The sequence below is a fragment of the Dendropsophus ebraccatus genome, chromosome 9, assembly GCF_027789765.1.
Source record: "Dendropsophus ebraccatus isolate aDenEbr1 chromosome 9, aDenEbr1.pat, whole genome shotgun sequence".
Lineage (NCBI taxonomy): Eukaryota > Metazoa > Chordata > Amphibia > Anura > Hylidae > Dendropsophus > Dendropsophus ebraccatus.
The window spans coordinates 114295524-114319527 of record NC_091462.1 but is presented as its reverse complement, the minus strand read 5'-3'; the positions used below and the strand labels follow the sequence as shown (position 1 = coordinate 114319527).

Sequence of the window (24004 nt, the reverse complement as noted above, 5' to 3'; positions counted from 1 at the left end):
TCCAGACACCTATATTCACTGAATCAGCCATTGTAACATCATGTGGAAGAGAGTTTCATAGTCACACTGCTCTTACAGTAAAGAATATAGAGTTCCATAGTCACACTGCTCTTACGGTAAAGAATATAGCGTTCCATAATCTCACTGCTCTTACGGTAAAGAATATAGCGTTCCATAATCTCACTGCTCTTACGGTAAAGAACATAGTTTTTTATAGTCTCACTGCTCTTACAGTAAAGAATATAGAGTTCCATAGTCTCACTGCTCTTACAGTAAAGAATATAGAGTTTTATAGTCTCACTGCTCTTACAGTAAAGAGTATAGTTTTATAATCTCACTGCTCTTACAGTAAAGAATATAGAGTTTTATAGTCTCACTGTAAGCCGCTATTACACAGGGCGATACAGAGGAGCAAACGATTGGTTAGCGCTCGCCTGCTCCTCTTTCCCAGCTCGCCGCCGGTGCTATTACATGCGTTGGCAGCGAGCGGGTAATAACCTACCAGATGTTTGTCTGGCAGGTTCTGAAGAGATGAAACGTAGCGGGAAGAAATCATCATGGTGATCTGGGGTGGATAAAAAAGGAAAAGTGACACCACAGATCAAAGAAGACGTCACCTGTGAGTTACTGTAGGACGGTTTTCCTATTTTGTAGAACATTATTTAGTAGGGGTGCCCTGAGGTGGAAAGGGTTGGGAAGCACTGCTTTGGAGTAAAGAATCTGCGTCTGTCCTGGTGGTCAAACTGTACTGTCCATTCATATATTTTTACGTTGTGATCTGATCACCCCTAAGACGTCTTTTTTTCTAGTGTAAATAACCCCTTGATAACCTATCCTGGTCCTGTAACCCACCCACCCATTCCCTTTATGACCTTTGTCGCCTCCTCTGCGCTCGCTTCAGCTCAGCTGTGTCCTTCTTATATACCGGTGCCCAAAACGGTACACAGTATATACCATATGTGGTCTGACCAGTGATTTATAAAGAGGCAAAACTATGTTCTCATCTTTAGCATTATTTTATTAGCCTTGGCAGCTGCGGCCTGGCACTGATTACTAAAGTCGGGGTTACTGTCCACCAATTCTTCCATAATACTTTTTCCTCCTCTATTATTACCCTATAGAGCTTAGCATTATATGCACATATCAGAATTCTACTTAATAAGCCTCTATAAGGTCACTAATACAACATAAACGAAAATAGGGCTAATACTGCCCCCTGTGGTCTCCATTGGTAACTGTGACCCGATCTGGGAATGTTTTATCAATATTCTCCCCATTTCCTATCACCATCCAGGTGCAGTCTACAACCGTCCACCTTAAAGAAGCTGCTCTGATTCCTCAGAATAATGCTGCCTAAGATGATGCTGTATTATAAGGTGACTGTCATTGAGGTCCTTGAGTACGGCATCTAAGAAAACCTGCAAATATTTGATGTGACGTAGCCTTAGGCTGCATTTACACGTTCCGTGAAATTTTACAGACCATTACTTTCTATTGGGCTATTCAGACGTTCCATGATTTCACGGATCCGTGATCTGTGCCGTTAAAAAATAGGACATGTCATTACTCGGAACGGATGCACGGAAAGGATTCCCCATAGAAATCAGTGAGATCTGTGTTTTTCACGAATGTGATGTAATCAATGTAATTTAAAATGCTTTAAAACAGTTCAGTGAGAAAAACGGACACGGATACAAAACGGATCACGAAGGTAGCTAGCAGACCACAATCCTGAACTGGGAAAAACACTGAACGTGTGAATGCAGCCTAAGGGTTCTCAATCAACTACTCCACCAATCTGGCAGGTTGTTCATACGGCATAACTAAAAACCCGACCATCCGGTCACACGAGTGGTGGCAGATTTTAAGAATGCAAAAACTTTGTATTTAATAAATATGTCAGTTATAGCAGGCTTTAAAGTGACACCCCCCCTTTTTGGTTTCAAAACACAAAACATTGGAATTCAGAGATTTTTGTGGCGCGCATTAGTAAATTTGGTGAAACAAAAAATCGGCAGGGAAAAACTAGTAAAAAATTTGCAATTTGATGAAGTTAACACTTTAGTAAATAGGGGCCACTGTCTCAACATTTTTTTTTAGTACAAAATTTACGGTCAAATTTATGGTGCGATTGTACATATGTTGCGATATTTGTGACATACAGTATGAGGCGTTACTGCAGATGTAGTTATCATGATGTCTGCAGCTGCTCTTCGGTGTGCGGGCTTTGTGTCGTCACTATGGTATGAGATGTGTATACAGGCTGCCACCCCGTCAGCACATCACACAGTGAGTGTCAGCTCTGCCGCTTCCGTCACACAGTCTCTAGGATTGTTGCATACCAGATAACAGCAGTCACCTCAGAGATCATCTCCGTCTTGCCGTATCAGGAGGGATGTCTGCTTCTTGCACCTAAGCACTTACGGTGTTATGTAACAATTTAAGCCCCTATACACTGGGTGATTACACTGTCAGCGCTCGTTTGCCCCTCGTTCATCGCTCGCTGCCGCCGCTACTGCACGCGGCGGCAGCGAGCGGGTGCGTATGGGGAGGCCGCCCGGGTCATTGCTGGAATATAGAGAGTTTCATAGTCTCACTGCTCTTCAGCTCCTATTAGAGTGGGGCGCCCGGGTGATCGCTAGATCGTCCGGGCAGCCCATAGAAGATAGCCGTGGTCTGCTGCTGCCGCTCCTATTGAACGGGATGACGGCAGCAGATCACTGCTATATGACTCCTTTGTCTTTCAATATGATGAAAGAGAGATGACTGTAATGATTAGCCGACATTGTTCATGTTGGCTGATCATTGCCTTCTATTAGACGGAATGATTATCGGACGTAATAGTTATTCCCGGATCTTATAAAGATATATTATTAGATTATTTTGGTGGTTACTGTAGGACGCACTGACACATCTATGATTAGCGTCCGTTTTAGGGTGTGCGCTGATATAACATGCAACCTATGATCACACCAAGACATGACATGGGGTCACTGACATATAACAGTACAGCTAGGCGTGAAGCGTTACTGTCATCGGACACGTCAAAGGTTACAGCTAATTTCTCCCTGGCTGTCCATCTATGAAGCAAACGTGTTGGATGTTTTCCCAGCTGAGGCACTGCTGCATATTCCCCCCATGTATCTTGGGATTCCAGGAGATCCGGTGGGATGAGTAACCGTTGACCCGTCTGATATGTGAAAAGTTACTCTAAATAACAGTATCGCGTACCTGTAACTAAAAACCCTTTGACACAACCTAGGTCAGGGTCTGACTGATGAGTAGAATGAGCTGGGGAGCAGCACACTGTTGCACACACTTGTCCTCGTGCTTTGAGACCTTCAGGGCTCCATAGACTTGTTATAAGTCCGTCAAGGTCACATGACACATAGCCAGGAGGAAACTTGCTTGTTTGACTCATGAAAAGGAAGTTTTGTTTTTTTTAAATGACAGGTCCACATAAAGTATCAGCCTCGCATCTCCCTTCCTATACAGGGGATGTGCAGCCGATAACAAGCAGTGATCCAGCAATCGCGATTGATTGAGCCGTGTAAAAGGGCGTAGAATCTATGTGATAACTGACTGCAAAGGTCTGCACACCCCATAAGGACCTACACAGGCCAGAAATCTTGGCCTATAAACTGGTAATAACAGGGAGATAACTCCATTGTAATTATTTACACCCCTTTGTTATAAGTATCTGATAAACCTAGAAAACTAAACAAAAATAAGACCTCCAAAAGTTCCCAAAGTCAGACCACAATGTTATGTGTATTTTAGGTTGTATTCACACATCGTCAAAATGATGTCCGTTTGTATTGAACGGCCGTCATTTAAGGTAAAATATCAACTGTTTTCTTATGTTAAATGCTACTAGGTATTGCTCCCACCTAGCCAGAATCCTGCTCCACACTGATGAGGGGCAACACCCCGAAACAGCTGTATGTGGATGGATACCTGGCCTTGGTTTTTCCCTTGTCATTACATTGACTTATAGGGCCACTTAATATGGTGGTTTCCTAACAGGAGCCGCCCCTTGGCTGGGTCCTTCCCGGAGGGATATCTGGCTAGTCCTGGGTTTTGAGACTCTTCAGTGAGGCTCCACGGGCTCTTCTTTTGCATATTCATGTTTCCCAGGGGGCAATGCACCTAGGATTTCACTGCATTGAGCGATTTCACTAGCAGTTATCGTTTGGCTGGTCTCCCTGAGATCAGCGATCTGTTTCTCTTGTGTTAAATGATGGCCATTTACTAAAAACAGCTGCCATTTTGACGGTGTGTGAAACAAGCCTCTAGGTGTCTCCTGCATCAGACATTATGAGGCTATGTTCCCGCAATGTAAAAACAGGGGCAAAAAACGGACGTTTTTAATGATCATGAAGATTAATAATGTAAAAATAAAGGCACAAATTTTTAAAGAGGCACTGTCACAAAAAAAAACTTTTTACATTTCAGAGAGACAAGTAAAACTGTGTCTGGAAGAATCAGGCGGGAAAAGTCATGATCTGCGCTGTCCTCCCCCGGCTCTGTGTCATGGGAGGAGACGTCCGCTTAATGTGTATGGGGAACGTCTCCTCACACAGACAAAGAGCAGGGAGAGGAGAGCACGGCAGTCTCATTCCTCTAACTGGTTTTGGTCTGAATACTGGGAACTATTAGCTGATTATACGACTCTAACCTGCTGATAGCTCCCTAGTGGGCACAGGGGTATGTCTCGTACCTTCATCCTCGGTGCCATTCCTGTGCTGTTACATAGAAACATAGATCGTTGTCGGCAGAAAACGCCCCCTGCTCCATCTAATCGGCCGTTTAGTATTTCCCTTCTTATTATCTTAGGATGGATATATGTATATACCAGGCAGGTTACATTCTGGTATTGTAGATTTACATACCACATCTGCTGGAAGTTTGTTACAAGCATCAACTACTCTTTCAGTAAATTGCTTCAGATCTTTCCTCTAACTATCCTCTCACTCTGTCCTCTTGTTCGTGTGTTCTGTTTTAAGTTGTGCTCGGTAAATCGTTAGCAGCACTGGGGTCGTGGCTAGCACCCCTCCGAGCCCTGATCTGGCCTGCCCCCTCCATTGATAATCATTAGAGGGGGTGGGCCGGTGGGGGTCATAGCCCCGCCCCCTCATGATCATCGATGGAGGGGGGGCAGCCAAGGCCAGATCACAGACCCTGTTCAGTCTGCCCCCTCTAATGATTATCAATGGAGGGGGCTGGCCAGATCGGTGCTTGGAGGGGCTGTGGCCCCGCCCCCAGTGCTCCTAGCGGCCTACCGAGCACAACTAACAGCACAGGAAAAGAGCTGAGGTTGAAGGTAAGAGACACACCTTCCTCCTCAGCCCCATGTGATTTTTCTAACCTGCTGATAGTTCGCCTTTTAACCCTAACCAATAAAAACTTTCCACCTGTCTCTCTGCTGTGCTAAAAGTTTTGTTTTGTGACAGGTACACCTTAAAGTCTGATATTCCTATTAAATAAATATATATATATATATACACTTTAATTGGGCAATGTGTTAGGACTCGTCATAATAATAGCTGCAATCAAATCATCTTACCATAACCAGTTTCCTTCTCCGAACTGACGAGAATCCCGAAACAGCCTTTTGGAGGAGACTCTAGTTTCCTTAGTATGAGATTGTTTTCTTCCTTCTGGAGGAGAGCTAATTCGCATACTTTTTTCTCATAAAGCATTGCCTGAAAATAAGTCTCCATTCAGGACGAAGTCTCTTCAATGAGAATCAGTTCTCCACTGAGCCGGGTTTAAAGTGATATCCGTCTCTTGTGATATCCCTCTACCGTCCCTCACGCAACCTCCGATCCTACAATGACCTCTGTTTGTGCTCCCCTCTCGTACCTCACACAACCGCCTGTAAGATTTTGCCCGAGCCTCCCCCCATACTCTGGAACTCACTAGCCCGATACATCGGGCTTTCATCCACCATCAAGACTTTCAAAAGCAACCTGAGATCCTCTCTCTTTATACTAGGCTACAGCCTCCAATTACTCGGTCCCCCCCACTGTGACTAGCTGCCCTTTACCTTTGGTCTCCCTCCTGTACCTTGTACGGTGTAAGCCCTGAAAGGCAGGGTTCACTATCGCCATGTGCACATCCGCCATTTACCCTATTCGTGTAGTGTGTTTTATTTTTGTGATGCTCTTTTTGTCACCCCCTTTAGATTGTATAGCTCTCAGGAATCAAGATGGCACTTTAAAAATAGAAAAATAATAATACATGTTGTCAGCGTTCAGACCCCAACCAGTCAGAAGGTGCTGCTATGGGCCTCTCTACACAGTGAGACGGCCCTACAGACTTACATTATGCAGTCGTCTTGGTCACATGACAAGGATAGAACATCGTAAGCACGGACTTCTCCGGGCTCTTTCTCATGACGGGTCAGGATCTGCTTACGCCCCGTACAATAGAAACTTTTGATATCCCGCTATGACATACAGTTTTTGGGTGATGGGGCCAAGTTAATCATTCTAATAAACCTAGGTCACCTCTCTTTGACAATATAACGCCTGATGCGCACAACCATAAGCTTTAGACTGTCCTATATGACCCACAGAAGTCTACAAAGGTCTAAAAAACTGACAATGGGGGGAATTTATCGTTGGTTTGCCAGTGGTTTCCCGTGTAAATTCTTCTCAATCAATCGTCACATTCTTTTGGCACAATTGTAAATCAGTTCAAAAATTTTGCACCTTTTTTACGGGAGTTTTAAGAACTGTGACTTTTTCATTTCATCACATATTTTTGAGCAAGATCGGTCAATTTTCTTTTCTTTCTTTGCGCAAAAATCGTGCGCAAATGAAGAGTCGCACAAATATAAACTGCCAAAGTATCTGCAGGTGTAAAAGTAATAAAAATCTTACCCTACACAAAATTTATTATAAGACGTGCGACTTTCGATAAATATAGTGCAAAACGTACATATACACAAGGTTGATGAATTCGCCCCAATGAGGACAGGACAACTCGATGACAGAAAAACTGCAGAGCGCCATCGTCACAGACAGTCGGAGAAAAGATGTCACGCGCATTATAATAAGTTATAATCGGGTGGTAACCCCCTCCCTCCCAGACAAAAGACATCAGGTAAGTACACACACAAAGAGACATGACTGTTTACTTCACAAAAACACATTAGGGTGAGGGATTTTTCTGATGTTTTTTTTTGTTCTTTTTTTTCAGCAGCACAATAAAAAAAACACAAAAAACAACAAACAAAAACAAAGAAAGACGACACACTTTTTTTTAAACCGAGAATTCAGATTTTTTTTCTTCTCTTTTTCACGGTTTCTGCTGTAATTTTTTTTTCACATTTTTGTAACATGCAAGCAGTTTTTTTTTCAGAGTTTTTTTTTTCATTTTTTCATATTTCCAACCTTAAAACAACTTTTTTAGTTTTTTTTTAGTTTTTTTTTTTTTTTTGCAATTCACATTTTTTTTTCAACTGAGACGTTTTTAAACATCAAAAAATTTTCATACGGGAGGGAGGGAGTAAAAGGGAGGAGAGGAAGCGGAAGAATTCACACCCTTGTCTTCTAGTGTAGGATGTACCGTAGGCCCCAGTGGTGGGAGAGGAGCAGAAAGGCGTCACGTGCCACACGTCATCTTCACTGGGGAGTTCTTGGTGTTTACTCCTGCTCCGCGAGACTGTGGAGAGTTCGGTTTGGAAGGCTCACTCATGTCTCACTCTCTTTAAAAGATCAGCCATCTTTCCGAAGATTTTTTGATGGTATTTTTGGAGTCAAATCTTCCTTGGAATGATCTTATAGTCAAGAATTTTTATCCGCATTTTGAAAAATTCTCAGTGTTTTGTACTTTGGTATCTTGTCTCTCTCATGACGACTATTTTGTACCAGGAGTCATGGTTTTCTCATTTTTCTTGGACAATACTGCATAAAGTCTATGTGACACCAGAACAGCGTTGGGGGTGTCCCCACTAAGTGACCGATTCCTCTATGGCACTATTATGGGTACATATCTCAGTACATATACATCCCAGCTCTGGTCATGACACCCTGCCCCCCTCCCTCCAGCCCCGGGCTCTGCCGCTCCCTCTCTGCACAGTCCCTCCTTAATACTCATTGCAATTTCAATGATCCTCGCGACCGAAGACGCTCAATAAAATGAAACAAACATGCAAATTTCAAGGCCGCTAACGGAGAAAAACATTTACAGCAAATCCAAAGACGAAAAAGCCAATTAGACACCCAGAGATCCAAGGGCACAACACACACAATGGGACCAGAGACGTTCATACGATATGGCTGCTGAGGGCGGCCATTTTGAAACTTGCTTCCTACTGGACACTCTTATTGAACATGCTTCAGTGTTCTCCAAACGCAATCGTAGTAAATACACATTCATCACTCTTTTCTCCAATAAATCTATACTAAATAAGGAAGGAACTCGGCTGGTGCGGAGCACCCCCGATAGAAGACACTGGTAACAAAAATAAATAAATAAAAATAATAATAAAGAAAATAAAAGAAAATAAAAATAAATATATAAGGCTTAGTAAGGAAAGGAACAAGTTCGGCTGTGATCTGCATATTAAAAAAATAAAATAAAATCTGTATACCACACACAAGAGGACATTAACTAACCCCCGCTAGATCTAGAAGTCCCCTTAAAAAAAAAATCATAAAATTCAGTTGCTACGGTAGACATCAGACGATTCTCTGACACATCCCCGACACGTGACTGAATTGCTTGTATCCTTAGATCTAATATATATATATTTTTTTTAATTTAAATCTCTATATATTTATTTATATGAAATAATTCAATATTAAAGCTGAAGGCAGGACGGACCACGTGCCACTGTGGTGTGTAAAAAAAAGAAAAAAAAAAAACCCACCTCAAAAACAATGAAATCTGCATAGATACAGTAAAGTAACCCTCCTTCTCTGCTGGGGCAGCCATTTTTAATTTGTGACCTAAGCTATGGCTGACGCGGACTGGTGGGCGGCGGATGGCTGGCTAACCTCTAGTGGGTATAAAGAAAAGAAAAACTATTGTCTAACTACATTTGAGACGCCACGCTCCAAACACCACACACTGAGGTTTGTTGGCAAAATTTTTATGAGTTCAAAATGGCCGCCCCGGTTGAGTTCTTGGTCGGAGCTGTTGGTTTTGCATGCACACGAGAGGCTTGCCTGTCCCTTTCTCCTTTCCTCCTGGTAAAAAGTTCCTTTTTTTAACTTTTTTTGTGTTTATAGTCGGGACAAAAATGACTTGTAATATTCACAAGAGACGGGCTCAAATCATGCAAAGGCAACGGAGAGACGAACAGACAGAACGGAAGGGAAAGCGCAGAGGGGCCGCGTGTGCTGCTGACATTTTATTGTAATCGCTGCAATAAATTTGTACCACATGTGGCAGGGAACGGGGAAACGATAGGTGACTAGGATGTGCACCCCGTAAAATAGATCTTGCTCACTCTAGCCCCCTCCATCTCTGTGCTAATCCCAACACAGGTGATGGATGCGCACCTATGCTACGTCTGTGTGCACACCATGCGTCACATCTTTTGCATGGTGGTACATTAAAAAAATAATAAAAGCTATAAAAAAAAAAATACACGTCACTTGAGCCCTGACCAACGCTCCACGACCATCTTTTGGACACCACCATTTCAGATGCCCCGGACAGAACGGCTGTGAGGTCAGAGTACTTTATTGCTGTATGACGGGATGAGTATCTTACACGCACTCGTGTTGCCTGTTCTGTTGTCATTGCTCACAGGGCGGGCATAAAAAAATGCACTAGTGGAGGGTCAGTTGGGAGGATATATCGCTGAAAACGGTGAAAGTGGGAACGAACTTTGGTTTTAATTAGGATGACTAAAGGAAAAAGAACAAGGGATTGGATTGTGCGGAGATCGGAGACGATTGTTTCTTGCATATTTAATGTTAGATCTCTCGGGGATCGGAAGCTTTCCTGTAGAGCAGCGTTGGTGCCGTTGCCTTTGTATCTGTATACTTGCACGGACTTTGTGGTATCAGAGGCTGCCCATGCTCCTGTCAACTATTCTGTAAGTTCCCAGGAATTGAAAATGTCTTCCTTCATCTGTATGGGATGGCTCCAAATACTGATTTATGGAGGAGCAAACTGGGAAATCCTAAAAAGAGGGTTATTATATAGAGGCGCTAGGGAAATATACAAGTATATAGGGGAAGCAGTCAAAGCCATTCTAATATACACGGCTGGCTGCTGCCGGGACGGACGTTACATGGAGATCCCAGAGAAGGATGATCTGCGATTGCGCGTGTGGATGGGAGGATTACCCACGTCGAGGACAAGAGATGAGAAAACGCGGATGATTTGGATACTAATGAAGGACGAGCAGCAGACCTCCTCGTCTCAATGAGGAGAGAAGATGCAGCAATGCTTCCCCTGCCTATTGCTACAGCTGCGGAATACACAAGTACACACAGTTTATACGGAGCTCAGCCACACGGTGTAACGTCAGCATGCTATTCACGTACTATCTCGCCAGCGACCACCAACTAGAGGACACCCAAGATGGAGGCACAACTCGCAGCTCACATGCCCCCACCCAACCCCCACACTCACATCACCACCTGATCGATAAGACGGAAGAGATTAGACCGCACACACAAGAAAGACAAACACACTCAGCCACCAGTCAAGAGAAAAGGACAATTCGAAGCGCCAGGTAGGACCCTCTGTCCACTCCACACGTTCAGGGGTCCCCGTGGAAAGTTCCAGCAACGTCAAATACAAGTACTTTTTTTCTGTTTCTTTTGACAGACGGGATAACAAAGAATAAAAATGACCAAAAAAAATAAAAAACAAAAAACGGGAAACAGACACAGAGGAAGAAAATAAAATTGAGAATTTTTGGCCCTTTTTTCGCCCCCAGCTCCTGTGGGTGACAGGTGATGGTTTGGCTTTAGGTTGGCGTCAGTTAACACTGCTGAGGGGTAGAGTGACTCCAGAATACGGGCCCCTGTAAGACTGAATTAGCTGATGGTAACCTAACTCCTGAGTGAAACCCACAGAGGCGAAAATGGGCGGCCGCACTCACAGCTTCCTGATCTGTGCGTAAATTCCAATACTTGTTGTGTACGTAATATTGTATCTCTTTTTGATTTTTTGTTACTTTTTTGTAATTCGCTATTTTCTTTATCTTTCCTTTTACTCTGCTTTGTGCATTTGTTTTTTTTATTTCAGAATCCCAAAGTTCCCCCGATAGAGGAGGCGAGAACGACACCCAGCACCACACAACAGATTATAATCATGATCTTCTTCTACATACCCAACGCCGCCATCAGAAGCAGAGGAGAGGGTGGGAGACGGAAGGTGAAGAGCGGCCGGGAGGATAGAAGGAAAGGAAGAGGAAAACAGAGGAAGGTAAAAGGGAGAGGAGGAGGGTGGGAAATGGAGATGGTCAAAAAAAGACAGTCGGCAATGGGAGGAAAAGGGCAAAAAATCAGCGCATAAGAAAGAGGGAAACAAGTAAGGAAAAGGTATAAGGGGAGATAAAGGAATATGGGGGGTAAGGGAACAAGTAGGGACAGATCCAGGAATAGAAAGTGGAAGAGAAGGCAGGGTAAGGGATATATCAATGAAAGGAAAAGAGGGAAGACAATGGGGAAAGAGGAGCAAAAAGAGGGTAATGGGTGAGTCAAAGGAGGCAGAACACAAGTGAGAAAAGGAAAGTGATAGGTCGGGGTTACATGTAAAGTAAGGGTAAGGAGACAGTAAATGGAGAGGCAGGGGAGACAGCGAGGAAAGACATGAAAGATGATAAAAGGAGAGAACAGAGAGAAGAAATTGTCAGCAGTGTTATAAGGACAGAGACAGACAATGCAGACGTGTAATATTATCTCAGTCCACCTTGTGTCTGTCCGCCCTGTATATAACATATGAGGGTCCGTACTATGTAGGTGGGGTCCTCTACCAGTCTAGTTCGTCTCTACAGGTCGACTCGACTACTCACCCTTCGTGCTTTGCTCTGATATTTCACAGCTTTCTTGGTATCGGACACTGCTCGTTCCACATAGTCTACCGAGTGTTCCACATTATACTCGATGCGATCTATCATCTCTCCCTGGGAATCAGAAACACCAGCAGGTCACTTAGAGTCCATCATGCTCTACAGGCTTAGGCTGTGTCCCTCCACTCACCTGACTCTCCACCAGCATAGCCATGTCTACAAACATGTCATGCAGCTCCCGAATGCTGGTCTCCAACTTGATGATCTCATTGTGTCTCGTCTCGATCTCGTTCAGAGCTTGTTTGGTCATCTGAGAGTCCATCTTGATCTGTAGGGAGAAGAAGTTGACGATTGTCAGGCCTGGAGGTGGACCTTACGCTGATCTATGCTCTTATTTTAGATGTGGAGATTTATAGGTGGTATATGCTCTAGGACCCTAGCCTGGCCATTATCTACTAAATTGGTTATTTCAGACAGTCTTGAAGGGTTCATAAATAGAGATAAGCAAACTTGGAGTAAATTTGAGTTCACCTGAACCCTCTGCATTTGGTTACCAGTGGCCGAAGAAGTTGGATGCAGCGCTAGAGTCCTGGAAAACATGGATACAGCCTATGGCCTATTGCAGTAACCATGGTTTCCAGGCAGCCTTACGGCGGCATCCAACCTTTTAGCCACCGGTAATCAAATTAAGAGAATTTGGTTTCCTACAAACCAAAATTTACTCTAATTTTGCTCATGTCTACTCATAAACTTTTTTCATGCTGCATATACACTTCCATGGCACGGTCCTGCCTCCCCGGCCCCATTACACACATCATCTGTGAATATGGCCAGCTTCCCGCTCTCCAGCATGTCTTCCAGCTCCTCGTTGGTTGTGGTCCTTCCAGCTGCCAGGAGAAAGAAGAGAGTCAGTATATTTCTCCCACAACAAGTCTTCCCTACCAATGTATGCCCCCCCCATCTCCTCCAGAATACGCACTGATCTCCAGCTGTCTCTGGATACGGTCCTTGCAGCGGTCTCTGTACTTAGATTGCGTTGCGTTGTATTCTGTCATCACTTCCACAAATTTACGGGACAGAGTGGAATGCTGTGGAGGAGACAGGAGAGAGTGTGAGCCGAAAGACTGAGAGAGAGACGTGACAAATAAGAGAAACACGTGGGGACTGGAGGAAAAAACAGGACGAGGAATACAGCACGGATCCCACAGTCTGCCGTACAATGGTCTAAAAATAATGTATGGCTCTTATCTAACTATAGTAGGGTTGGGTTCACAATGTGTTAAAGCCTTCCGATGATGCTATATGTTGGGAGGACTCCTGATGAATACCTCTGGGTATAGGAGTACATTAGGATATACTGCCCCCAGAAAGGAGAAGCCCTGGGAAGCTCTGATGATGAAGCTCCATCTGATGCGGACAGTACGGAAAATTAAGTAGTTCCCCTCTGTAGTTAGACTTCTCCAACTCCTGAGCTCCCTGCATAGTGCTACGGACAGCTAGCCAACACCTGCAGAGTGGTTGTACTGCTGACTGCTAGCCAACAACACCTGCAGAGTGGTGGTACTACTGACAGCTAGCAGACTTCTGCAGAGTGGTGGTACTACTGACAGCTAGCAGACTTCTGCAGAGTGGTGGTACTTCTGAAGCTAGCCGACATCTGCAGAGTGGTGGTACTACTGAAGCTAGCCGACATCTGCAGAGTGGTGGTATTACTAACAGCTGGCTGACGACACCTGCAGAGTGGTGGTTTTATTGACAGCTAGCCGACCACACCTGTAGAGTGGTGCCACTACTCTGACAGCTAGCAGACACCTGCAGAGTGGTGGTATGGCTGAATGCTAGCCGACACCTGCAGTGTAGTCGTACTACTGACAGCTAGCCGACGACACCTGCAGAGTGGCAGTACTTCTGACAGCTAGCTGACGACACCTGTAGAGTGGCAGTACTACTGACAGCTAGCCGACACCTGCAAAGTGTCGGTACTACTGACAGCTAGCCGACACCTGCAGAGTGCCGGTACTACTGACAGCTAGCTGACACCTGCAGAGTTGTGGTGCTACTGACAGCTAGCCGACAACACCTGTAGAGTGGTGGTACTACTGACAGCCATCTGGAGACTGAAACATTTTTTTTTTTTTTACTAATTTGTCGCCATTTTCCAATTGTTATTTTTTTTTAATTATTACTTTGGTGGTGGCCATCTTGCTGCATTTAAACAGCATTTAGAGATATGCTTTATGGCAAGCCTCATGGACAGAGACACAACGAACATCTCCCTATTCTTTCTATAGAACATGTTACTAAGAATGCTCTGTGACCCCATTACACAGAGAGCAGGAGGCTGAGCTTCTACTGTTTGCCCTATCTGTTAGTGTCACCTGATGCTGTAATGCCGTACAGATCACTTTCCTGCAGTCTCCTCTATCATCACAGACAGAACAGAATCTTTTTCCAGGGGTCCTATTCCACGGGCCAAGCAGGGCCCGATCAACAATGTAAATGAGCGCCGATCTGCTAGATCGGCGCTCGTTTACTGGGCCTATTCCACGGCCCGACAATAGTTAGCGAGGGCTGCAGGGACATCGTTACCGATGTCCTTGCAGCCCTTGTTTCATACATTACCTGTCCAGGCGCAGGTCTTCTTCTGAAGCCGAAGCCGATGCTGCCGCGCAGGAACGGGAAAAGGAGAAGACCTGCAGCCTGGACAGGTAATGTATGATGTTTGTAAAATCGGCGGTCGCCCACCGCGCCCGCTATTCCACGTAGCGATGCGAGGGTGGCGACCAACGACCAATGATTTTAGGTTTGAACCTAAATGAACAATCAGCCGATGACACGATCATCGGCTAACCGTTCTCTCTATTCCACGGAGCGATAATCGGCCGAAGTCTCAGCTTCACATTAAAGATAGTACTCTAATATTGTTAAATATAAAAACCTGATTGAAACAAGAGGTGATTCTGACTCTTTAGCCTCCACCTGGCAATGGAAGCCTATGGACATGATGAGGGGTATGCAGGGAGCTCTCCCAACATACGTGCTGACCGTGCGGTATAAACGCAATGTGAACCCAGCCTGACAAGCCTCCACGTACCTGATCCGGTCCCGTTCACGGCCATATATGAGGGCACCATGGAGTGAATATCTCGGAGCTTGCACCATATGGCAGGATGATACCTTATGTGCAGTTCCTATGTATTAGGGAACCACATATACTCCTTGATATACTGTATTAATTGGGTATTATAGTACTGAATGGCAGTATAAACAGGTATGAGAAAAGGTTCAGCTTAAAGTGGATCTGTCCATTTAAAGGGGTAGTTCACCAAAAAATATTTTTCTTTCAAATCAACTGGTGACAGAAAGTTATATAGATTTGTAATTTACTTCTATTTAAAAATTTCCAGTCTTCCCATTGTAATGTATGCCCTGCAGGAAGTGATGTATTCTCTCCAGTCTGACAGTGCTATCTGCTGCCACCTCTGTCCATGTCCGGAACTGTCCAGAGCAGGAGAGGTTTTCTGGTTCAATGTTTTTATTAGGTTTTTTAAGAACATATTACAAAAGAGAAAATCTATAAGCACTGACTTTAGTGCCAACAGTAAAGAGGTTTTCTATGTGGATTTGCTCCTGCTCTGGACAGTTCCTGACATGGACAGAGGTGGCAGCAGAGAGCACTGTGTCAGACTGGAAAGCATACACCACTTCCTGTGGCATATACAGCAGCTGATAAGTATGGGAAGACTGGAGATTTTTTAATAGAAGTAAATTTTAAATCTCTGGCACGTGATTTGAAAGATTTCTTTTTTTTTTTTTGAGAAATACCCCTTTAAAAATGTTTGACATGTAATAAAGACAAATCCGAAGTTTTGATCGGTAGGGGTCTGAGTGTACTGCTGTCGAGAGTGGGTGGTGAGTGAAGCACAGAGCTGAGCGCTTCTTTCCCTGATCACTGTTTATGGCTGCATAGAGCTGTATTATTCTCATTGTACAGTGAGGAGAGAACACACCTAGCAGGCACTTCACCCAGCTCTATCTACCGACCGGTCTGAACACTCCCACTCCCGTCAAATCAAAACTTTTGCCTTGCCTCTGCGACAAATTAAAAGCTTTATTTAAATGACAGCACCCATTTAAAGGGACAGTCTGGCCCCAGCATGCTGCTCCTCCTCAGGGTCCCCACCTGTGTTTTCCGGATCCGCAGGTCGGCTGAGGAGCGGTTCAGTCCCTCTTCCTGCTCGATGCTCTGCTCGATGGCTGTAAGGAGGGAGGGAGATCAGGTCAGACACGGGACACTACAAGTGCGGATGGAGAGTTCTCTAGAACGTCACCAACCTTTCAACTTGGAGCGCACTTTGTTGGCCGTTTTCTTGATGTCGGCTGTGAGATCCTCCAGCTCTTGCTTGGTTTCTAGAGAATGGAGACAAAGAAGGAAGGTGACGCCTCACGTATAGTGTAATACCACAGTGTGCCTACTAGGGGGCAGACTACCTCCAGTTCCTAGTAATTTCTGCTTATTGTTAATGAATGGAAAGGCTTTTGTTTTCTTCTAGAAGTACAGACTGAATACAATAAATCACTCAGGGCCTGTTACTATAAATCCAGTCTAGACGATTCTATGATGAATGTTATGCACTGATATGCACTGATACATTGTAACAAACTGGGAGGACAAGAGAGAGATAGTAGCAAGTAGACAGAGGGCAATCATCAGCCTAGGGGGCGCCAGGAGGGGCGGCGGGTGCAGCAGATGCCGCTTCCCACCCAGAACGGATCACTGGCCTGAGCCCCTCTCCTCTTGTCTCTATGACAACACATCTTATCCTGGTATTATCATAGGGACACGGACATTCATCAACAGAATCCAGTGTTTGTTATTCTAGCCCAGGTAGGTAAATTAGACAACACTGGAGTGACAGGAAGTGTTGCCATAGGGGCATGACAAAATGATAAGGTATCGGTATAAGCTCCCAGCCACTTACTCTCATCAGGGTTGGGTGCTGCCAGGATGGCGCTATGCTGTTTCTTCACTTGTTCCACATCCTCTGAGAGCTTCTCGATGCATCCCCGGATCTCCTCCACCTGCGGAGAGAAGGAGGAATGATCTATATATGGGGGGGACAGGGAGGGGGTCCACCGATTAACACAAAATTAGGAGGAAACTGCCCCTTCCTATAAAGTCCTGTAACTGGTGCGGTTTTCGAGGCGGATTTAGGTTACGATCGCGCACTGTGAAAATGGCGGCCATTATTACTGGACAACTGTCATTTAATGGCACCATATTGACGGCGTGTGATGTATGATCCCCAAAAAACATAATGGATACCACAACCCGATCTCACCTGCTCGAAGAACTCATCCATAAAGTGGTCCCGGTCCACGTGTACGATCTCCTCATCGTCATCGCTGTCTTTAGCCTATGAGAGAGAGGGAGAAAATCAGGAGGGAGTCTCCACTGTCACAGCGTTACACAAACATTCATGTACACCCATTTATGTGAGGGTTACAAGGTGACCAAGACTGCTGCTCCACACCCTCTAAGCATCACAGCGAAAGCAAGTGTATGGAGTCCCGATGCCACCTGCAATATATCATTATATAGCCCCAGCCTCACTGTCACTGGTCCTCCGAGCAGACACTGAGCACAACATATACAAACGCACAGTGACTCCATACATCACCATCCACATCAGTATCTACATCCTGTGTGTATATGTGTGTACGAGGTGACCATACATCACCATCCACATCAGTATCTACATCCTGTGTGTATATGTGCGGACACTGTGACTCCATACATCACCATCCACATCAGCATCTATATCCTGTGTGTATATGTGCGGACACTGTGACTCCATACATCACCATCCACATCAGCATCTATATCCTGTGTGTATATGTGCGGACACTGTGACTCCATACATCACCATCCACATTAGTATCTACATCCTCTGTGTATATGTGTGTGTACGAGGTGACCATACATGACCATCCACATCAGCATCTACATCCTGTGTGTATATGTGTGTACGAGGTGACTCCACACATCACCATCCACATCACTATCTACATCCTGTGTGTATATGTGTGTACGGGGTGACTCCATACATCACCATCCACATCAGCATCTATATCCTGTGTGTATATGTGCGGACACTGTGACTCCATACATCACCATCCACATTAGTATCTACATCCTCTGTGTATATGTGTAGCCACTGTGACTCCACACATCACCATCCACATCAATATCTACATCCTGTGTGTATATGTGTGTACGAGGTGACTCCATACATCACCATCCACATCAGTATCTACATCCTGTGTGTATATGTGTGTACGGGGTGACTCCACACATCACCATCCACATCACTATCTACATCCTGTGTGTATATGTGTGTACGGGGTGACTCCATACATCACCATCCACATCAGCATCTATATCCTGTGTGTATATGTGCGGACACTGTGACTCCATACATCACCATCCACATTAGTATCTACATCCTCTGTGTATATGTGTGTGTACGAGGTGACCATACATGACCATCCACATCAGCATCTACATCCTGTGTGTATATGTGTGTACGAGGTGACCATACATGACCATCCACATCAGCATCTACATCCTGTGTGTATATGTGCAGCCACTGTGACTCCACACATCACCATCCACATCAATATCTACATCCTGTGTGTATATGTGTGTACGAGGTGACTCCACACATCACCATCCACATCAGTATCTACATCCTGTGTGTATGTGCGGACACTGTGACTCCATACATCACCATCCACATCAGTACCTACATCCTGTGTGTATGTGCGGACACTGTGACTCCATACATCACCATCCACATCAGTACCTACATCCTGTGTGTATGTGCGGACACTGTGACTCCATACATCACCATCCACATCAGTACCTACATCCTGTGTGTATATGTGTGTACGAGGTGACTCCACACATCACCATCCACATCAGTATCTACATCCTGTGTGTATATGTGCGGACACTGTGACTCCATACATCACCATCCACATCAATATCTACATCCTGTGTGTATATGTGTGTACGAGGTGACTCCATGCAACACCATCCACATCAGTATCTACATCCTGTGTGTATATGTGCGGACACTGTGACTCCATACATCACCATCCACATCAATATCTACATCATATCTACATCATCGCCACTGACGAAGAGGTTAAACATTGAGAACCTTGAAACGCGTATGGCAATTATACAGACTAATGCTACATCAGATTAGTTATTGTGATTTTAAACCGAACATTATTTTTTCCTCATTTTTTTTTTTTTTTTTTATTATTATTTTTTATTTTTCTTTTCTTTTCCCTTTTTTTGGGACCTACTCTTGACCCATTGTCCCTCTGGGGGGCCCCCCGATTGTATTGTACCATCTGGACACTTGCCATTTGGAATACCACAACCATCTTTACCACCCTGTCCCGGACGGAGTCATCTGTGACGAGATCGAGGCTGTACCATCGCGCGCGAAGGTATCCTCAGAACCACGAGGACGCGCTGCGGGATCGCTACACTAGCCGCAAACCTCATTCGGCCGTTGCGAGCTGATAGCAGAGAGGGAAGAAGCGATACCACCAGCCACCTCGGGACGGGTGAGAGGCGCTACAAACGCCATAAGTTTGTGTCTGATATCATTGTTTGCGTAAAATATCATTACTGATCTAACAAAGCAGACCATACTTTGATGACTCGGGAGGACTATTAGTCTAAAAGGGTGTCTGTAAAACACGTTAAAAAAGACTATCAGTCCGAGTCTTGATATGTACCTGGAAGGACTACAAGTCCAAGACCACCCTCTAAACTGAACTGCAACTAGAGTGGAATTAGTAGCTTACAATTAAAGGTATAAGCAATATTACTTCGCAACCGGCCGGCACCCAGCGGTACCGCTCAATTTAAAGAGACCTTTTTTTTTTTTTTTTTTGACTCATTTTTCTATTGTTTATATTTTTTATTTTTATTTTTTATTTCTATTTATTTATTTATCTGTGTATTGAACCTTTATGTGCATTTATTTAATGTTTCATGTATTTATCCTCATTTTTGATAACTATAGGAATGCGTATATATGTTTTTATCTTCTGTTGATGAATATTTATATCATGCGCTATTTATGATTATATTAAATTAATTTATTACTGTCCAAATCTTGGCCAGATTAGTATATGATTACGACCTGTACAGGTAACCATTTCAACTGGTAAGATAGGACTGTTGTGGTTTAGAGGACTAAAAAAACTTTATGTACTTCCGATTTCCTCACTCGCTCCTTTCTAGGTAAGGGCATTTTTTAGTTTAACCTCGACCTATACAGCGATAATTGTGAGCTGCACCAATATATTATACTATAATATCTACATCCTGTTTGTATATGTGTGTATGAGGTGACACCATCCACATCAGTATCTACATCCTGTGTGTATATGTGCGGACACTGTGACTCCATACATCACCATCCACATCAGTATCCACATCCTGTGTGTATATGTGTGTACGGGGTGACTCCATACATCACCATCCACATCAGTATCTACATCCTGTGTGTATATGTGCGGACACTGTGACTCCATACATCACCATCCACATCAGTATCTACATCCTGTGTGTATGTGCGGACACTGTGACTCCATACATCACCATCCACATCAGTATCTACATCCTGTGTATATATGTGCGGACACTGTGACTCCATACATCACCATCCACATCAGTATCTACATCCTGTGTGTATATGTGCGGACACTGTGACTCCATACATCACCATCCACATCAGTATCTACATCCTGTGTGTATATGTGCGGACACTGTGACTCCATACATCACCATCCACATCAGTATCCAAATCCTGTGTGTATATGTGTGTACGGGGTGACTCCATACATCACCATCCACATCAGTATCTACATCCTGTGTGTATATGTGCGGACACTGTGACTCCATACATCACCATCCACATCAGTATCTACATCCTGTGTGTATATGTGCGGACACTGTGACTCCATACATCACCATCCACATCAGTATCTACATCCTGTGTGTATATGTACGGACACTGTGACTCCATACATCACCATCCACATCAGTATCTACATCCTGTGTGTATATGTGCGGACACTGTGACTCCATACATCACCATCCACATCAGTATCTACATCCTGTGTGTATATGTGCGGACACTGTGACTCCATACATCACCATCCACATTAATATCTACATCCTGTGTGTATATGTGTGTACGAGGTGACTCCATACATCACCATCCACATCAGTACCTACATCCTGTGTGTATATGTGTGTACGAGGTGACTCCATACATCACCATCCACATCAGTACCTACATCCTGTGTGTATATGTGTGTACGAGGTAACTCCATACATCACCATCCACATCAGTATCTACATCCTGTGTGTATATGTGCGGACACTGTGACTCCATACATCACCATCTACATTAATATCTACATCCTGTGTGTATATGTGCGGACACTGTGACTCCATACATCACCATCTACATTAATATCTACATCCTTGTCACATGTGCGGACACTGTGACAAGTATGTAGGGATATATATGAAATCTGAGCTGTGACTGGTTGCTATGGGCAACAAAGGACCTTCGTACTGTAAGAATGATTGATAAATCTCCCCCACGGTCTCCATGACAACGCTGCACCTGACAGGCATTCGAGTCTCAGTAGTGCAGCCTCAGGCCCTGACATAGGATCAGATCTGAGCTAAGAAGAGATGACACAATGGATTTCATAGACTGACAGGTCAAGGAGGCCATTATTATAGATTGGCACTTATAAATGGCTCCATGTGGCCTGAGAGTTACCACGTCCTGGTTGGCGCTAGCAACCAATCAGCTTCCAGCTTACGTTTTCCCACTGCAGGTCAGAGACGGAGAGCTGTGATCTGATTGGCTGGCTCCTCCCCCTTGGTTTTTTGCCTTTCATGCTGGAGTCCCTATAGACCTCCGTCGCCATATATCGTATATCATACTGATGTGACCCTGAGTTTACCCTCTGTCGCCATTTTGATCATGAATATTTTACAATGTACTTCCTGTCATGTGACGAATGAGGTAAAAGCAGTCTCTGTGATCAATATTTTACTGTCAGGTCAAGATGTAAGATGGACGCCGTTTTATCGGACACTTTTCAGCTGCAGCAAAACTACAACTCCCAGCATGCCCAGACAGCCTTTGGCTGGGAGTTGTAGTTTTGTGGTAGAAACGGAGTCACAGTAGGATATTAGATGAGGAAGAAGAGTAAATTATCTGATTCTGGGAAAGCTGGGTGACAACCAACAATGTATGTGAAGGGAACTGCCATTCAGGAGTCTGGGAAAGCTGGGTGCACCTCCTAAAAGCCAGTGAAGACACAAGAGAGAGGGATGTGAAGGGTTAATCTGGCCGGGGAGGTATATTTAGTAACCCTGCTGATACATCACAGGACCAGAGACCACAGTCACCCCGACAAGGTCACCGGTGTGTAACACAAGCCTGCCGAGGGGATGGCGGCAAAACAGGCGCTAATGGACGCCGGCAGGGACGGGAACAACGTGATGTCACACAATGAGTACCATAAACGGTACGTAAGAAAAAACATTGAGAAAACCAAAAATGACAAGTGTAATGCCAGCCACAGCCTAAAGGGGTCAGCGTCGCTGGGTAAGGGGTGTGTGACCCTTAACCCTGGAGGAGGAAGCACACGCTACTGTAGTAGTACATGGGCTCCGATGGGAGTTGTAGTGCTGCCAGCTTTATAAAGGGTTAATACTTCAGCAGATGAAGGAGGGAAATTACAATGGATGCAGTAAAGCGAGATCAGAAATATTATTATTCATATACGAGAAGACGTAAGTGAGCGATGGCCGCCCCCATCCCCCGTAACAATGGGGGCGCGGATTCAGCACGCTCGTAGTGAGTCAGGCGGAGCAGACTGTAATCAGAGCGAGCGGCAGGAGGGAAGGAACAAAGAGCGGCGGGAGCCCCGGCCATTACACTCCGACTCATTCACAGCATCAATGGCCGCAGCACGTGACTCACCGACAGCAGAAATGTCACGTACAGCCCCCCATTCATCTCCAGTCCTCCCGGCTGATGGATATGGAGCCCCCGACCCCAGGCTGCCCCCCCATTCATCTCCAGTCCTCCCGGCTGATGGATACAGAGCCCCCAACCCCCAGGCTGCCCCCCCCCCCATTCATCTCCAGTCATCCCGGCTGATGGATACAGAGCCCCCGACCCCCAGGCTGCCCCCCCCATTCATCTCCAGTCATCCCGGCTGATGGATACAGAGCCCCCGACCCCCCAAACCCCGGGCTGCCCCCCCCTCCATTCATCTCCAGTCATCCCAGCTGATGGATACAGAGCCCCCGACCCCAGGCTGCCCCCCCCCATTCATCTCCAGTCATCCTAACTGATGGATACAGAGCCCCCGATCCCCCCAACCCCGGGCTGCCCCCCCCCCCATTCATCTCCAGTCATCCCGGCTGATGGATACAGAGCCCCCGACCCCCCGGCTGCCCCCCCCCCATTCATCTCCAGTCATCCCAACTGATGGAGAGAGCAGAGCCCCCGACCCCCAGGCTGTCCCCCCCCCATTCATATCCAGTCATCCCGGCTGATGGATACAGAGCCTCCGACCCCCCCCCCCAACCCCGGGCTGCCCCCCCAATTATCTCCAGTCATCCCAACTGATGGAGAGAGCAGAGCCCCCGACCCCCCCCAACCCCGGGCTGCCCCCCCCTTCATTCATCTCCAGTCATCCCCGGCTAATGGAGAGAGCAGAGCCCCCGACCCCCCCCTAACCCCGGGCTGCCCCCCCTTCATTCATCTCCAGTCATCCCCGGCTGATGGAGAGAGTAGAGCCCCCGACCCCCCCAACCCCGGGCTGCCCCCCCCCCCCTCCATTCATCTCCAGTTTTCCCCGGCTGATGGAGAGAGCCGAGCCCCCGACCCC

General features: G+C 45.5%; 1 protein-coding gene across 5 annotated transcripts in view; it reads right to left on the bottom strand.

The window, feature by feature from the left end:
• Window positions 1-24004, bottom strand: part of STX1B (syntaxin 1B) — a 106714-nt gene that overhangs the window by 33872 nt on the left and 48838 nt on the right. For 2 of the 5 annotated variants that reach the window (XM_069982303.1, XM_069982299.1), the window contains exons 2-10: window positions 17329-17403; window positions 16969-17068; window positions 16322-16396; window positions 16170-16243; window positions 12966-13074; window positions 12800-12873; window positions 12177-12314; window positions 11990-12100; window positions 10422-11297 (exon numbers count right to left, since the gene is read on the bottom strand). In XM_069982303.1, the coding sequence (XP_069838404.1) occupies window positions 11217-11297; window positions 11990-12100; window positions 12177-12314; window positions 12800-12873; window positions 12966-13074; window positions 16170-16243; window positions 16322-16396; window positions 16969-17068; window positions 17329-17349 (783 nt within the window). In that variant the 5' untranslated portion in view covers window positions 17350-17403 and the 3' untranslated portion in view covers window positions 10422-11216. Of the gene's footprint in view, window positions 1-10421; window positions 11298-11732; window positions 12101-12176; window positions 12315-12799; window positions 12874-12965; window positions 13075-16169; window positions 16244-16321; window positions 16397-16968; window positions 17069-17328; window positions 17404-17970; window positions 18003-24004 lie in introns of those variants that run through there. The other 3 variants (XM_069982304.1, XM_069982302.1, XM_069982300.1) reach the window with 3 other exon arrangements.